The sequence below is a fragment of the Anoplopoma fimbria genome, chromosome 11 (assembly GCF_027596085.1).
Source record: "Anoplopoma fimbria isolate UVic2021 breed Golden Eagle Sablefish chromosome 11, Afim_UVic_2022, whole genome shotgun sequence".
Lineage (NCBI taxonomy): Eukaryota > Metazoa > Chordata > Actinopteri > Perciformes > Anoplopomatidae > Anoplopoma > Anoplopoma fimbria.
This window is the reverse complement of record NC_072459.1, coordinates 1,403,056-1,418,942: the sequence shown is the minus strand read 5'-3', so window position 1 is coordinate 1,418,942 and position 15,887 is coordinate 1,403,056. Positions and strand designations below refer to the sequence as shown.

The window sequence follows — 15,887 nt, the reverse complement described above, 5'->3', positions numbered from 1 at the left end:
GTAATAACTTTATGTATATTGCATCTTTCATATGCAGCTCAAAGGGCTATATTGAAAACAACACACAACATAAATGTAATTCGTGTTTACTTTAATTATATGTTGTTTACAGTTTGTTACATGCAAGAATATTTCTGTTTTAACATTATTTGGTTTCAAACAGGTGATGTTTTGTGTTGCACTAACACGACTCCTCTGATTCGACAGTTAAGGTTAAAAGTTTGGGTAAATTAAAATCAAAATAAAGACCAATAGATCCTCCATCTTTTGATCCACTTAGGTAGGTAAAAACGTAATACAAAAAAGAAGGAAAAGAAAGTGATTCACCCCATAATAAATCTTTACAGAACTCCATAACAAGTATAATAACAGTGTACCATAGAAAATGTAGATCTTGATGTTCATTAGATAATTATAAAAGAATACATCATGTATAAGTCAAAACTGCAACTTAAATTTGTAATTTCGGCCACACCATTTACTGGACCCAGTTATGCATTACATTGGCTTTTCCATTATTATTTACATATCCACTCTATCATTAAAATTATTTATTTATTGTTTAACAGATTTTCAAGTCAGTAAAGTATAAACCTGGACAAACACCTGTTTGCTTTGTTAATCTGTATGATTAAGTAAGTAAGCCAGTAACCTATGCTCTATTGGTTTCAACCCAAAGTTTTTATGACATGCACAATACAGAAAACAGAAAATACATAATTTAACTGCTAGGCTTATAACAGCTAATAAGTTCCCCTAAACATAACATATATGCTTTTTTAAAGATACATTTTTTTGCTGTCCAGACATCAGAAAATAATACAGCTGGATATTGATCCATTTTTAAAAAGAAATATTCATTTGATCTATTTTTATTTTTGTTTTTAAATGTGCTATATCAAGATAATTATTATTATTATTATTATTATTTTATCGACAGTGTCCAACAGTGCTTTCCTATTGTGTAGCTTCGCTGTCTCTACCTCAGTTTCTAGCCTGCTTGTGTTCGTTACATCTGTTTTGCCAAAAAAGAGTGCCTGCGTGGGGTTTCCATAACGTCGGAGGAGACCCTGCCATGGAGAGTGTCTAACTTGACTTTGTCTTTTTCTGGGAAAAACTTAGTCACAGATTGTTGTCCATCAGAGAGCTTTCATCCAAGTTCTCCACATAACTGGCGAGGGAAGTCATGCTTCCAACTCCAGAGGTGACATCCGAGTTCCCAACTCTAGTGCTCAGCCATTCAGACACCTGAGCATGTTCTCTTTGATTCCAAAATGTGCACTGAACTTCTGAGGGAACATCTCCGCTCACTGAAATGAGAGGTTGAATGGTAATTCACAACAGCAGTGCACAAATTTAAATATTTTGAATTGATGTCAAAAAGAATCTAATGGAGTAATATCAAATTTACTGTTTGGAATGACGGATCCATCGAAGCTCGCTGTCATCTTCTCGCTGGTAGGGCTGGTTCCTCGGGTTCTTGTGCCACGGCTTTCAACATCCGGTCTATTAGCTCCTGCTCTCTGCTGTTCCACTCCTCCTGCCGGGTCTGCTTTGGGTTCTTCTTTTTCTCCAGCTGGCCTTCAGCAGCGAAGAACTGGCCCTTGTTTCGTGTTATCATGTCAAACATTTTCTTGAACAGCTCTTTGATTGGAAAAACGGCAGAACGACGGCCACTGGCTGCTTGGTATCTGTACCCGCACTTTTCCACAAGCTGATTGAGGGCTTTGCCTTCTGCGGCGATGTGATCCTCAATGCACCTGTTATTGAGCCAGTCTCCACAGGTGAACACCACCATGCAGTGCCTCCAGACTCGCTCGCCGAATGGCATCAAGGCCTCAACCACTGCTTGGTAGTCACTCTCTGTAAAGGCTTTGGAAAGGGGAACAGTTAAGAGGAAAGCGTGGGGGCCCGGAGCACACATGGAGACGCTGCGCAGAACTTCGCCCTCGGATATCGGCGAGTCTGTAAACCAGCCTGGTGCCTCAACGACTGATACGTTTAGTCCAGACACATTATTTTCATGTTTTACACACGTCGTGGTTCCTCTCTGATATTGGAATTCCTAAATGACAAAACAATAAAACATAACCACAACAGACATGACAAATTAGATGATATCCTCCCTGGTCCTGCTCCTACAATATTTCTGTTAAGGCGGTATGCTTGGTTACCTTCTTCAGCCAAGTTGAGCCAAATAGCTCTTCAGAAAGGATCCTGTTTCCCACCATACTCTTCCCAGAGTCTTTTCTGCCCACAAGTACAACCCTCATGTCAGTGATGTGGTGCCTCTCCCCTGGAAACACGATTTCATCAGTAATAGTAAGTGAATTAATCAAAATTTTACATAATTGTTTGATTACCTTTAAACAACTCTCTTAGTATTCTCTCCTGTCTTTGGCTGGTCTGCCTAATCCTTTTGGCCATCTTCAGTCGAGCCTCTTTCCTCGCCTCTATCTGCTCTGCGAGGCCGAGGTCCACTTCATAATGAGGATCTTCGTTTCCTGCCCACATCTCTTCGATCTTCTCGAGGAGCTCCGTCACCTGCGTTTCATCGCTGTGCTTCGTGTTGTCCAGGACGTGATACATGTTCCCACACTTCTCCACGAGCCACCGCAGACCCTCCTCGCTCTCTATATGCTCCTCCACGGTCTTCACTCCCAGCCAGTCACCTCTAGTGAACAGCACTATGGTGTGCCTCCACACCTCGTCATTGAACAGACTCATGTGCTCCTGCAACGCTCTCTGGTATGATGCGTTGAATGCTGATGCCAGGCCGACCACCAGGAGCACTGCGTGGGGTCCGGGAGGGCAGAGATGCACACTGTTCTCTATTTCAATCTTATCCATCTCACAGATGTCCTGGAGCGGGTTGTTGTAGTACCAGCCGGGGGAGTCGACCACTGTGAGCTGCCTGTTTGCCACCACGCCGTGGCTTATTTCACAGTACTCTGTTGTTCTACTGTGATGAACGGCAAACGCATCTTTCCTCAGAATGGTGTTGCCGGCTGAGCTCTTGGCTGACCACTGTGCTCCAACCATCACCATTTTTAAATGTGTTGGGGGGGTCTTGCCACCTAGAAAGGGGAACCAAAACATATTCTGGCTTGTATTTATGTGCAACCTAATGGTATTTTTCAGATTAACCAACAAGCTTTCCAAACTCTAAAGACGACACATTGTCACAAATACAAAATGATCCAATTTGAAAAATGGTGTAAATGAGAAGGTGTTGATGTGGATTAAATCAAACAATTCTCAATGGATTTAAGAGCTTTACTCAATCTTTGAGGACGTGGATGTGCTGTGTCAAAGGAATCATGGGTGTTGTAAAGTAAAAATAAAGTTTTATTGTAGTTCGAATGTTGTTGTGTATTTTATGTGTTTATATTAATTAATATTAATATAATAATTAACTATTAATCTCCTATTTATGCACATTACTGATTTTCCTTCTTCCCCGGAGTCCTTGTTTCTCGCCTCACAGGTTCCCATAAATCGTGGCTGTACCTGGACTGTCATCGTGACACCTGCTGTGGCCCTGCTGACACCCACTGCTACTACCACTATTATTATTAGTCACATTACTATTACTATTCCCTGTACCATTACGCATATTAGCTTTCCTTCTACCCTGGAGTCTTTGTGCTTTCTCACCTCGCAGGTTTCCATAAATCGTAGCTGTACCTGGACTGTGGTCGTGCCTCCTGCTGTGTCCCTGCTGACACTCACTGCTACTTTATTATTATTGTTAGTCACATTAGTATTACTATTCCCTGTACCATTACGCTTTTCCATTGGCTTTGCTTCCAACCTGAAGCCCTTTTTAGCTTTCCCGCATCTCGTCCATCCTGGTTTCCACAAATCGTGGCTGTAAAAAATTATTTAATTCTGTATTATGCATGGCACAAAAAAAATATCTGCAAATCGAAAAAATTATTTGTTATGCATGGCACAAAAAAATTGATAGAGAAATTCGTGACTCACCTTCAATCAGGGCTCTCAGTTTCCTTCTTTTTGTCTGCACCTCCTCAAACTTCTTAGATGCTCGCTCAACCGTTGCGTCTATTTTCTCTCTCAGAGCATACCCATCAGCACTATCAATAGAAAAGTGACAACCGGCATTTTTTGCAACCATTGCTTCTATTTTCTTAAAAAGCGCCTTGACTTGAGTGCCATCCTGCCTGTCGTTGATGTTGAGAACGTGTTTTCGGTTTCCGCATTGTATGAGAATCCTCTCGAGTGCTGGCCACCATCTGATTACTTGATCTAATGATTTGTCACTCATTGGACCCTCTGAGGTAAACAGCACAATGGTGTGATCAAACACTCCTTCGGGGAAAAGATGCAGGTGCTCCTCCAGTGATTTCTTGAAGATCTCAGGAAATCGAAAATGAACAGGAAGGACCAGAAGAAAGGCGTGAGGCCCCGGTGGACACATATGGACACTGTTCTTTATTTCTATCTGATCCAGCTGTGGGGTGTTTTCTCGTGGGTAGTGCCACCACCAGCCTGGAGTATCGACCACAGTGACATGTCTGTCATGTACCTGCTGCTGCCCCACGACACTCTGGGCAGTTCTTCTGTTGGTCTCAAAAACACTTTCACCCAGTATGACGTTGCCAGCCGCACTCTTTTTACTGGGGCTCCCGTTTATTTCTCTTCCACCTACCAACACAATCCTCAACTCTGGAGAGTGTTGACTTTTTCCTGTAAGAGAGACACAGTAGTCTTTATGTCTATTACGGCCGACGTGATTTAAACGCTTTTAATGTTTTAAATAAAAAGACATAAATATGTAACTATAAACGTTTTGCTGCCAACAAGATGCTCACAGGACATCTTAACCGAGCAGTTTACATTCTGTCTGTACATTCATGTAAAATACGATTGAGTGCCTACTGCTGGAACACGCATGCACAGGATCTTAGGCTCAGACTGAAAGGAGCACCCAGTCGAGAGGCTCGGCATCGGACTTGCGGAGCGAAGTGAACGTTAGTACTTCAACTACTGGATTCCAGTTATTCAAAGCGAAATTAGCATCATTAATATCATTTTAAGCTGCTCATGATGCAGACCAACAGTAAACATTAATATGTGTGTATGTTAATGTTGGCGACTGTCTTTATGGGCTGTCGCTGTAGTTCATTGATATAAAGTGAGTTTTAGGCCATTTTACATCTAAAATACATTACATGAAGCTAGTGGGGCTGTACACAGTTTAAATGGGGAGAAAGTGAGTAAAATAAATTGATGAACAAACAAGAAGACAGTCAGAACATTGTTGTTTGGCATAGAGCGACTAACAAACAATATAAAAAAAATATTTTTCTTATTTGTCCTGTTAATGTAAACAGTTAATGTTCCTATGACTACGTGTTAAATTGGTACATATTTTACTGTGAGCAGTTTGAGATTCAAAAGACGTTTATGTCTAAAAGACATTGAAAAGTGGTTAAAAAGTGAAAGTTTATTCGCCGACTAGTTGTAGACGCTGATTAGTGGTTCACGTTTAGACCATATTTCACCGGGATTTGCAATATTGGCTTTCAACTGAGAAATGTGGATGTGGTTTCATAGTAAGCCTTTAAAATGATGATGTAACATTATTAGCACAACGTAGGGGATTACAAATTCACTATTGCAAATCACGTTGAAATGTGGTCTTAACGTGAACGTCTAATCAACGCCTACAAATAGTCGGTGAATAAACTTTCACTCTTGAACCACTTCTGAACGTCTTTCAAACGTCGGCCATAGTCGTCTTTCCAACGGAAAAATGCTCACCGGGCTTTTCCACAGACTTACAGCAACATACAATGTTGTTAACTTTGGGAGAAGTAGAACATTTTAGTCTGTAAAATTGAATTCAGATGAGAAGAAATAACCGACTTAACATTTATTTGTTTTAACAAAGATTCAAAAGCCTGAGCAGGGACAGAAGCTTCAGGTCAGCTTCAGTTAAACACCTCATTTCATTACTTCTTCCCATGTACAGTAACAATGTGTAGTTGAATTGTCCCTGTTAAATAAACTAACACATAAATTAAATAGACGCTTCATTTTTAACCTCGGTGTCCTGCCGAAACAATTGCGCAAGGTTTATGAAGGAGTCAACTCACCGAAGTTGGTATTTAGTCTGTCCATTGATTCTGTTAACTTTCCTGCTGCCATTGTGTAACACTCTTATCAAGTAATACAGCCAAACCAGTCTGCAGCACCACATATAAAGTTCTGAAATTTCAACTATGAGGAAACTCATCTTTCATAAAGATAAATCTTTCGGCCTGTGATTCGCCGGGAGAGGAATACCAAGCATTGTTGAACATTTAGGGTGTGCCATGTTGTTTTGGACTTATCTCTATTGATAAGGTTTAAAAGTGGTGCTTGGAGAAAATGAAAGTACACAACTATGCAATAAACTGCAGATATGGCACTATTAAATATTTGTAAACTCTCATTTAACAGGAATAAGTAAAGTTTTAAAAACAGACATTTCATCCTCTGGCAACTTTTGTGTTTTTGACTATTGGTGAGTTTTACTTTGATTTATACAAATGCCACGCTCTTTCTGTAACAGGTGGTGTGTGGACCCAAGTGCAGTACGACCAGGAGACAGGGTCATGTTCTGGAGCTTTATTCAAAGCGGAACAAACAGCAGGAGATAACTCACGGGTAATATTCCACTCGAGAAAGCACTGATCCGTCAGCGGAGCAGGCAGACAAAAACCAAAAGGAGCAAAGTCAAATCTCGTGGTCTGGAACGGAAGGCTGAGTCAGTTACAGGGGCAGAGTACAAAGTACACCTCCGAGGCCGCCGGATCTTCAGTAGGGTGGGTGGAGGGGGTCTGGAGGAAGGGTTCCTCGGACCCGGACGACGAGGCCTCTCTGTCTGACTCGGGAGCCTCTTGAGTGTCTCTGGCAGGGGTCTTTCTCCTGGAGGGCTGGTCCGGGTGCTGTAGATGGAAAGCAACAATGACTCGAGGATCACAGATGTGACGAGCTGGAACCCACGACCTCTCCTCAGGACCGTATCCTTCCCAGTCCACCAGGTATTAGATACCGCGACCCCAGCGACGAGAGCAAAGCAGGCGATGGACAGTGTAGACAGGTCCTCCTTCGATGAGGCGAGGTGGAGGAGGAGCCGCCGGCATCAAGGGGCTCTCCCTGACTGATTTCACCCTGGAGACGTGGAACGTGGGATGGATGCGCATGGACCTGGGGAGCTTGAGCCTTACTGCCGCTGGGTTGATGACTTTCTCGACCTCGAAGGGGCCGCTGAACCTTGGCCCCAGCTTCTTGGATTCTACCCGCAGTGGTAGGTCCCGGGTCGACAGCCACACCTGATCCCCCACTTGGTAGACGGGGGCTGGAGTGCGGTGTCGGTTGGCAGCATTCGAGTAGCAGTCGGGGGACCGAAGCAGGGCTGTTCGGGCTTTCGTCCAGGTCTGACGGCAGCGGCGGATGAAGGTCTGGACTGAGGGGCAGGAAACCTCCTTCTCCAGTGCGGGGATCAGAGGAGGTTGGAAGCCAGGCGGAGACAGGCCGGTGGCGGAGCTGGTCAGGGTGTTGTGCGCGTACTCCATCCACATCAGCTGGCGGGACCAGGAGGCAGGATTCCTGGAGACCAGACATCGGAGGGCGGTCTCCATCTCCTGGTTCTTCCTCTCCGTTTGGCCGTTGGACAGAACCCAGAGGACAGGCTTACGGTGGCCCCCAACAGTGTGCAGAACTCGCTCCAGAAGATGGAGGTGATCTGGGGACCCCGGTCAGAGACGACATCGACCGGAAACGATAAGAAAGGGTGAAGTGGAACCTCGTAAAGAAGAGGGACCACCTGGCCTGTCGGGAGTTGATGCAGGGTCTGAGGGTCTTGTCCTTCTTACCCACGAAGAAAAACCCTGCCCCCGCAGGAGATGACGAGGGGCGTATGAGACCAGCCGCGAGAGAGTCATTAATGTATTTATCCATTGGAGAATAAACGACCTCTGGGTGGAAAAGTACCCGGATGGAGGTCGATGGCGCAGTCATATGGACGGTGAGGAGGCAGAGACATAGCCTTGAAGTCGTGGTACTCGACGGGGACTCCCGTGAGCTCAGGTGTGGAGTTGACAGGAACTGGAACCTGAGGTGCGGCGGCTTGTTTCAGGCAGACAAGATGGCAGGAAGGGCTCCAGCCTTGGAAAGCCCCTGTAGCCCAGTCAATGTGGGGGTTGTGTCGACGTAACCAAGGATACCCCAGGATGAGGGGAGTCCGGGGGATGGCAGGATGTGGAAGGAGATGGTCTCGTGATGATTGCCGGATAGAAGCATGTGAACTGGGGTGGTCTGGTGCGTAACGGTCCCCAGCAGATGACTGTCGAGAGCACTGGCAGGAACAGAGCGAGAAAGAGGGATCAGGTCAATCCCCAGCTGCTGAGCGAGTCCCTCGTCCATGATGGATGCGTCCGCTCGGAGTCCAAAAACGTGGAGATTGTCTGGGAACCCTCGGGTAGGAGTAACTTGGCGTGGAAAAGGGGTCTCTGGCAGAAGGAGGGTCGGGAAACGGCTCGGCTCACCAGTACCTCCTTAACTACTGGCGAGCCCGGGCAGTTGGAGGCCAAATGGCCAGCCTGGCCACAGTACATGCAGAGGTTGTTCTGTCGTCGTCGATCACGCTCCTCAGTGGAGAGTCTGGTGTGTCCCACTTGCATGGGCTCGGTCTCCCGATGAGACGGAATGGTCGGTGGATGATGCTGGGTTGTGGCGTGCATAACGTTGGGGAATCGATCGTGGCTGGAACGATCGTGGCTGGAACGATCGTGGCTGGAACGACCCTGGCGTCTCACCAGCCGCCGGGCCTGGATGCTGCGGTCCAGTCGAGAGGTCACCTCGATCAGACCGTCAAAGAGCGGCCAAATTCCACGAGCTTAGCCGTGCCTTGGTTCGGAAGTCTATGGCATAGTCTGTGACAGTTTCATTACCTTGCTGGAGCCCCAACAATCCACCAGTGGCATCCGGTTCCAAGGAAACCACCCCGAAAACCTTGCGTAATTCCTCGGAGAACGTCTGGAAGGAAGCGCAGGCGGGAGTTCGGCGGTCCCACTCCGCCGTTCCCCACAGGCGGGCTCTCGACGTCAAGTGGTTGATAGAATACGCCACTCGTGCTTCCTCGTCAAGGCGGTCACAGCCTGTCCCTGGTTCACTAAGGTCTGGTGAACCTCGGCGGTGGTAGCGGCGAGCTGGGTCCCGTGTCTCTGGATCGCCTCCTCCATAGACGCGAACCGAGCCTGTGGCGATCAAGGTTTAATAAATCTGTTGCTCCACAGTTTCCTCACATAAATAAAGATCACACATCGACAGAGGCCATTTTTGTGGTCACTGACGCTGACTGATGTAGCTGTTGTTGATGACAAAAAATATCTTCTCTGGTCAAAATGTTAAACAGTTGGACTGCACAACACATTAAGGTAACACATGTTCAAAGAAGGCACCGATTATTGTGTTTTCATGTATAAAGATAATAAAAGTAATAACTTTATGTATATTGCATCTTTCATATGCAGCTCAAATGTCACGGTTGGTGTGTGGACCCAAGAGCAGTACGACGAGGAGACAGATAAAGTTCTGGAGCTTTATTTGAAGCTGAGAACACAGCAGACGGACAGGCAGGATATGACTCACAGTGGGAAACAGGCTAAAGCGGAGGCTAAACTCGTGGTCAGGGACAGAAGGCTGAGACGTTGACCGGGGCAGAGGCAAGGCAGGGAAGTCCAGACAGGCAGGGTCGGCAACGGGAAATCAGTCCACGGGAAATTGCTGGAAAGTGTAGCATGAAAACAACGAACGATCTGGCAGCGAGTGTGTGAATGAGTGGGGCATTTATACTGCAGGGTGTAGGTGCAGCAGAGTGAGCAGGTGAGAGGGATTGTGCTGATGAGGTGGGTGTGGCAGACAGGTGCACTGCATGAGGCTGATTAGGTGAGTGAGGGAGAGTGTGGTGAGAGAGAGAGGGCTGGGAGTGGCCGGAGTGAACTGGGAGAGAGTGACAGGCAGGTGAACAGAGTGAGCCAATTAGGTGAGTGAGACAGAGTGACAGGGAGTATGGAGCTACTGACAGTATGGAGGAAGAACTGTGACATCAAAGGGCTATATTGAAAACAACACACAACATAAATGTAATTCGTGTTTCCTTTAATTATATGTTGTTTACAGTTTGTTACATGCAAGACTATTTCTGTTTTAACATTATTTGGTTTCAAACAGGTGTTTTGTGTTGCACTAACACGACTCCTCTGATTCGACAGTTAAGGTAAAAAATTTGGGTAAATTAAAATGATAATAATAATCGATAGATCCTCCATCTTTTGATCCACTTAGGTAGGTAAAAAGTAATACAAAAAAGAAGGAAAAAAAGTGATTCACCCCATAATAAATCTTTACAGAACAAGTATAATAACAGTGTACCATAGAAAATGTAGATCTTGATGTTCATTCGATAATTATTAAAGAATACATCATGTATAAGTCAAAACTGCAACTTAAATTTGTGATTTCGGCCACACCCTTTACTGGACCCAGTTATGCATTACATTGGCATTTTTATTATTATTTACATATCCACTATATCATTAAAATTGTTCCATAGCAATTCATTTTTATCTCTTGTTTAACTGCTTTTCAAGTCAGTAAAGTATAAACCTGGACAAACACCTGTTTGCTTTGTTAATCTGTATGATTAAGTAAGTAAGCCAGTAACCTATGCTCTATTGGTTTCAACCCAAAGTTGTTATGACATGCACAATACAGAAAACAGAAAAGACTTAATTTCAACATTTACCAATGATAACAATTAATACAGCTAGGCTTATAACAGCTAATAAGGTCCCTTAAACATAACATATATGCTTTTTTATTTATTATTATTTTATCGACAGTGTCCAACAGTGTTGAGTAAACAGTGCTTTCCTTTGTGTAGCTTCACTGTCTCTACCTCAGTTTCTAGCCTGCTTGTGTTCGTTACATCTGTTTTGCCTAAAAAGAGTGCCTGCGTGGGGTTTCCATAACGTCGGAGGAGACCCTGCCATGGAGAGTGTCTAACTTGACTTTGTCTTTTTCTGGGAAAAACTTAGTCACAGGTGGATGATTGTTGTCCATCAGAGAGCTTTCATCCAACTTTTCCACATAACTGGCGAAGGAAGTCATGCTTCCAACTCCAGAGGTGACATCCGAGTTCCCAAATCTAATGCTCAGCCATTCAGACACCTGAGCATGTTCTCCAAAATGTGCACTGAACTTCTGAGGGAACATCTCCGCTCACTGAAATGAGAGGTTGAATGGTAATTCACAACAGCAGTGCACAAATTTAAATATTTTGAATTGATGTAATATCAAACTTACTGCTTGGCATGAAGTCACCATCGAAGCTCGCTGTCATCTTCACAGACGGTAGCGCTGGTTCCTCGGGTTCTTGTGCCACGGCTTTCAACATCCGGTCTATTAGCTCCTGCTCTCTGCTGTTCCACTCCTCCTGCCGGGTCTGCTTTGGGTTCTTCTTTTTCTCCAGCTGGCCTTCAGCAGCGAAGAACTGGCCCTTGTTTCGTGTTATCATGTGACTCATTTTCTTGAGCAGCTTTTTGATTGGAAAAACGGCAGAACGACGGCCACTGGCTGCTTGGTATCTGTACCCGCACTTTTCCACAAGCTGATTGAGGGCTTTGCCTTCTGCGGCGATGTGCTCCTCAATGCACCTGTTATTGAGCCAGTCTCCCCAGGTGAACACCACCATGCAGTGCCTCCAGACTCGCTCGCCGAATGGCATCAAGGCCTCAACCACTGCTTGGTAGTCACTCTCTGTAAAGGCTTTGGAAAGGGGAACAGTTAAGAGGAAAGCGTGGGGGCCCGGAGCACACATGGAGACGCTGCGCAGAACTTCGCCCTCGGATATCGGCGAGTCTGTAAACCAGCCTGGTGCCTCAACGACTGATACGTTTTGTCCAGACACATTATTTTCATGTTTTACACACGTCGTGGTTCCTCTCTGATATTGGAATTCCTAAATGACAAAACAATAAAACATAACCACAACAGACATGACAAATTAGATGATATCCTCCCTGGTCCTGCTCCTACAATATTTCTGTTAAGGCGGTATGCTTGGTTACCTTCTTCAGCCAAGGTGAGTCAAATAGCTCTTTAGAAAGGATCCTGTTTCCCACCATACTCTTCCCAGAGTCTTTTCTGCCCACAAGTACAACCCTCATGTCAGTGATGTGGTGCCTCTCCCCTGGAAACACGATTTCATCAGTAATAGTAAGTGAATTAATCAAAATTTGATATGATAATTGTTTGATTACCTTTAAACAACTCTCTTAGTATTCTCTCCTGTCTTTGGCTGGTCTGCCTAATCCTTTTGGCCATCTTCAGTCGAGCCTCTTTCCTCGCCTCTATCTGCTCTGCGAGGCCCAGGTCCACTTCATAATGAGGATCTTCGTTTCCTGCCCACATCTCATCGATCTTCTCGAGGAGCTCCGTCACCTGCGTTTCATCGCTGTGCTTCGTGTTGTCCAGGACGTGATACATGTTCCCACACTTCTCCACGAGCCACTGCAGACCCTCCTCGCTCTCTATATGCTCCTCCACGGTCTTCACTCCCAGCCAGTCACCTCTAGTGAACAGCACTATGGTGTGCCTCCACACCTCGTCATTGAACAGACTCATGTGCTCCTGCAACGCTCTCTGGTATGATGCGTTGAATGCTGATGCCAGGCCGACCACCAGGAGCACTGTGTGGGGTCCGGGAGGGCAGAGATGCACGCTGTTCTCTATTTCAATCTTATCCATCTCACAGATGTCCTGGAGCGGGTTGTAGTACCAGCCGGGGAGTCGACCACTGTGAGCTGCCTGTTTGCCACCACGCCGTGGCTTATTTCACAGTACTCTGTTGTTCTACTGTGATGAACGGCAAACGCATCTTTCCTCAGAATGGTGTTGCCCGCTGAGCTCTTGGCTGACCCCTGTGCTCCAACCATCACCATTTTTAAATGTGTTGGGGGGGTCTTGCCACCTAGAAAGGGGAACCAAAACATATTCTGGCTTGTATTTATGTGCAACCTAATGGTATTTTTCAGATTAACCAACAAGCTTTCCAAACTCTAAAGACGACACATTGTCACAAATACAAAATGATCCAATTTGAAAAATGGTGTAAATGAGAAGGTGTTGATGTGGATTAAATCAAACAATTCTCAATGGATTTAAGAGCTTTACTCAATCTTTGAGGACGTGGATGTGCTGTGTCAAAGGAATCATGGGTGTTGTAAAGTAAAAATAAAGTTTTATTGTAGTTCGAATGTTGTTGTGTATTTTATGTGTTTATATTAATTAATATTAATATAATAATTAACTATTAATCTCCTATTTCTGCACATTACTGATTTTGCTTCTTCCCCGGAGTCCTTGTTTCTCGCCTCACAGGTTCCCATAAATCGTGGCTGTACCTGGACTGTGGTCGTGCCTCCTGCAGTGGCCCTGCTGACACCCACTGCTACTACCACTATTATTATTAGTCACATTACTAATACTATTCCCTGTACCATTATGCATATTAGCTTTCCTTCTACCCTAGAGTCTTTGTGCTTTCTCACCTCGCAGGTTTCCATAAATCGCGGCTGTACCTGGACTGTGGTCGTGCCTCCTGCTGTGTCCCTGCTGACACTCACTGCTACTTTATTATTATTAATCACATTATTATTATTAATCACATTACTATTACCATTACGCATATTGACTTTGCTTCCAACCTGAAGCCCTTTTTGCTTTCTCGCCTCGTAGGTTTCCAGGAATCGTTGTGGTACCTGGACCGTGGTGTGCCTCCTGCTGACACCCACTGCTACTTCGATTATTATTATTAGTCTCATTACTAATACTAAGTAGTCTTAATTTTCTGTTGTTCATTCTGTACACATGACATCTATTGCATTCTGTCCATCCTGGGAGAAGGATCCCTCCTCTGTCGTTCTCCCAGAGGTTTCTTCCTTTTTTCTCCCTGTTAAAGGGGTTTTTTAGGGGGGGTTTCCTGTGCCGATGTGAGGGTTCTGGGACAGAGGATGTCTTATGTGATTGTAAAGCCCTCTGAGGCAAATTTGTAATTCGTGATTTTGGGCTATACAAAATAAACTGAATTGAATTGAATTGAATTAAAAAAACAACTTGTGGCTTGTAATTAGATTTTTTTTTTTTTTTTTTTAATATTTTACTTAAATATTGATTACAATATCTGCAAATCCAGGTTAAAAAATGATTTAATTCTGTATTATGCATGGCACAAAAAAATCTAATTATTTGTTCGTTGATAGAGAAATTCGTGACTCACCTTCAATCAGGGCTCTCAGTTTCCTTCTTTTTGTCTGCACCTCCTTAAACTTCTTAGATGCTCGCTCAACCGTTGCGTCCATTTTCTCTCTCAGAGCATACCCATCAGCACTATCAATAGAAAAGTGACAACCGGCATTTTTTGCAACCATTGCTTCTATTTTCTTAAAAAGCACCTTGACTTGAGTGCCATCCTGCATGTCGTTGATGTTGAGAACGTGCTTTCGGTTTCCGCATTGTATGAGAATCCTCTCGAGTGCTGGCCACCTTCTGATTACTTGATCTAATGATTTGCCACTCATTGGACCCTTTGAGGTAAACAGCACAATGGTGTGATCAAACACTCCTTCGGGGAAAAGATGCAGGTGCTCCTCCAGTGATTTCTTGTAGATCTCAGGAAATCGAAAATCAACAGGAAGGACCAGAAGAAAGGCGTGAGGCCCCGGTGGACACATATGGACACTGTTCTTTAGTTCTATCTGATCCAGCTGTGGGGTGTTTTCTCGTGGGTAGTGCCACCACCAGCCTGGAGTATCGACCACAGTGACATGTCTGTCATGTACCTGCTGCTGCCCCACGACACTCTGGGCAGTTCTTCTGTTGGTCTCAAAAACACTTTCATCCAGTATGACGTTGCCAGCCGCACTCTTTTTACTGGGGCTCCAGTTTAATTCTCTTCCACCTACCAACACAATCCTCAACTCTGGAGAGTGTTGACTTTTTCCTGTAAGAGAGACGCAGTAGTCTTTATATATGTCCATTACGGCCGACGTGATTTAAACGCTTTTAATGTTTTAAATAAAAAGACATAAATATGTAACTATAAACGTTTTGCTGCCAACAAGATGCTCACAGGACATCTTAACCGAGCAGTTTACATTCTGTCCGTACATTCATGTAAAATACGATTGAGTGCCTACTGCACAGGAACTTAGGCTCAGACTGAAGGGAGCACCCGGTCGAGAGGCTCGGCATCGGACTTGCGGAGCGAAGTGAACGTTAGTACTTCAACTACTGGATTCCAGTTATTCAAAGCGAAATTAGCATCATTAATATCATTTTAAGCTGCTCATGATGCAGACCAACAGTAAACATTAATATGTGTGTATGTTAATGTTGGCGACTGTCTTTATGGGCTGTCGCTGTAGTTCATTGATATAAAGTGAGTTTTAGGCCATTTTACATCTAAAATACATTACATGAAGCTAGTGGGGCTGTACACAGTTTAAATGGGGAGAAAGTGAGTAAAATAAATTGATGAACAAACAAGAAGACAGTCAGAACATTGTTGTTTGGCATAGAGCGACTTACAAACAATATAAAGTATTATAATGTCTAATATGCCAGTGAGCATCTTTCCGTTGAAAAGATGTTTAAAAAACGACAAAGGTCACTGGTGAAAAGACTGGTTCAAGAGTGAATATGTTTTTCTAATGCTTGTTTACTTTACAGATATCCATCTGAAATATGGCAGATCATCTGAAACCGGCTCCTGGGAGGCTTTGACAACGACATTTAAAGATGAAACGGGGATT

General features: G+C 44.5%; 2 protein-coding genes across 2 annotated transcripts; both read right to left on the bottom strand.

The window, feature by feature from the left end:
* Positions 1-1,042: 1,042 nt before the first annotated feature.
* On the bottom strand, positions 1,043-10,474 carry LOC129098223 (uncharacterized). Its single transcript, XM_054607211.1, is given in 13 exon segments — positions 1,043-1,310; positions 1,412-1,453; positions 1,456-2,065; positions 2,175-2,296; positions 2,364-3,077; positions 3,988-4,765; positions 6,798-6,956; positions 7,101-7,448; positions 7,494-7,756; positions 8,005-8,368; positions 8,559-8,908; positions 8,964-9,269; positions 10,447-10,474. Coding segments are annotated over 13 exon segments (4,272 nt in total). The 3' UTR covers positions 1,043-1,122.
* Positions 10,475-11,013: 539 nt separating this feature from the next.
* Positions 11,014-15,113, bottom strand: LOC129098222 (GTPase IMAP family member 8-like). The gene is given in 7 exon segments (XM_054607210.1): positions 11,014-11,254; positions 11,256-11,298; positions 11,380-12,034; positions 12,144-12,265; positions 12,336-12,863; positions 12,866-13,045; positions 14,354-15,113. Coding segments are annotated over 7 exon segments (2,529 nt in total).
* Positions 15,114-15,887: the final 774 nt, after the last annotated feature.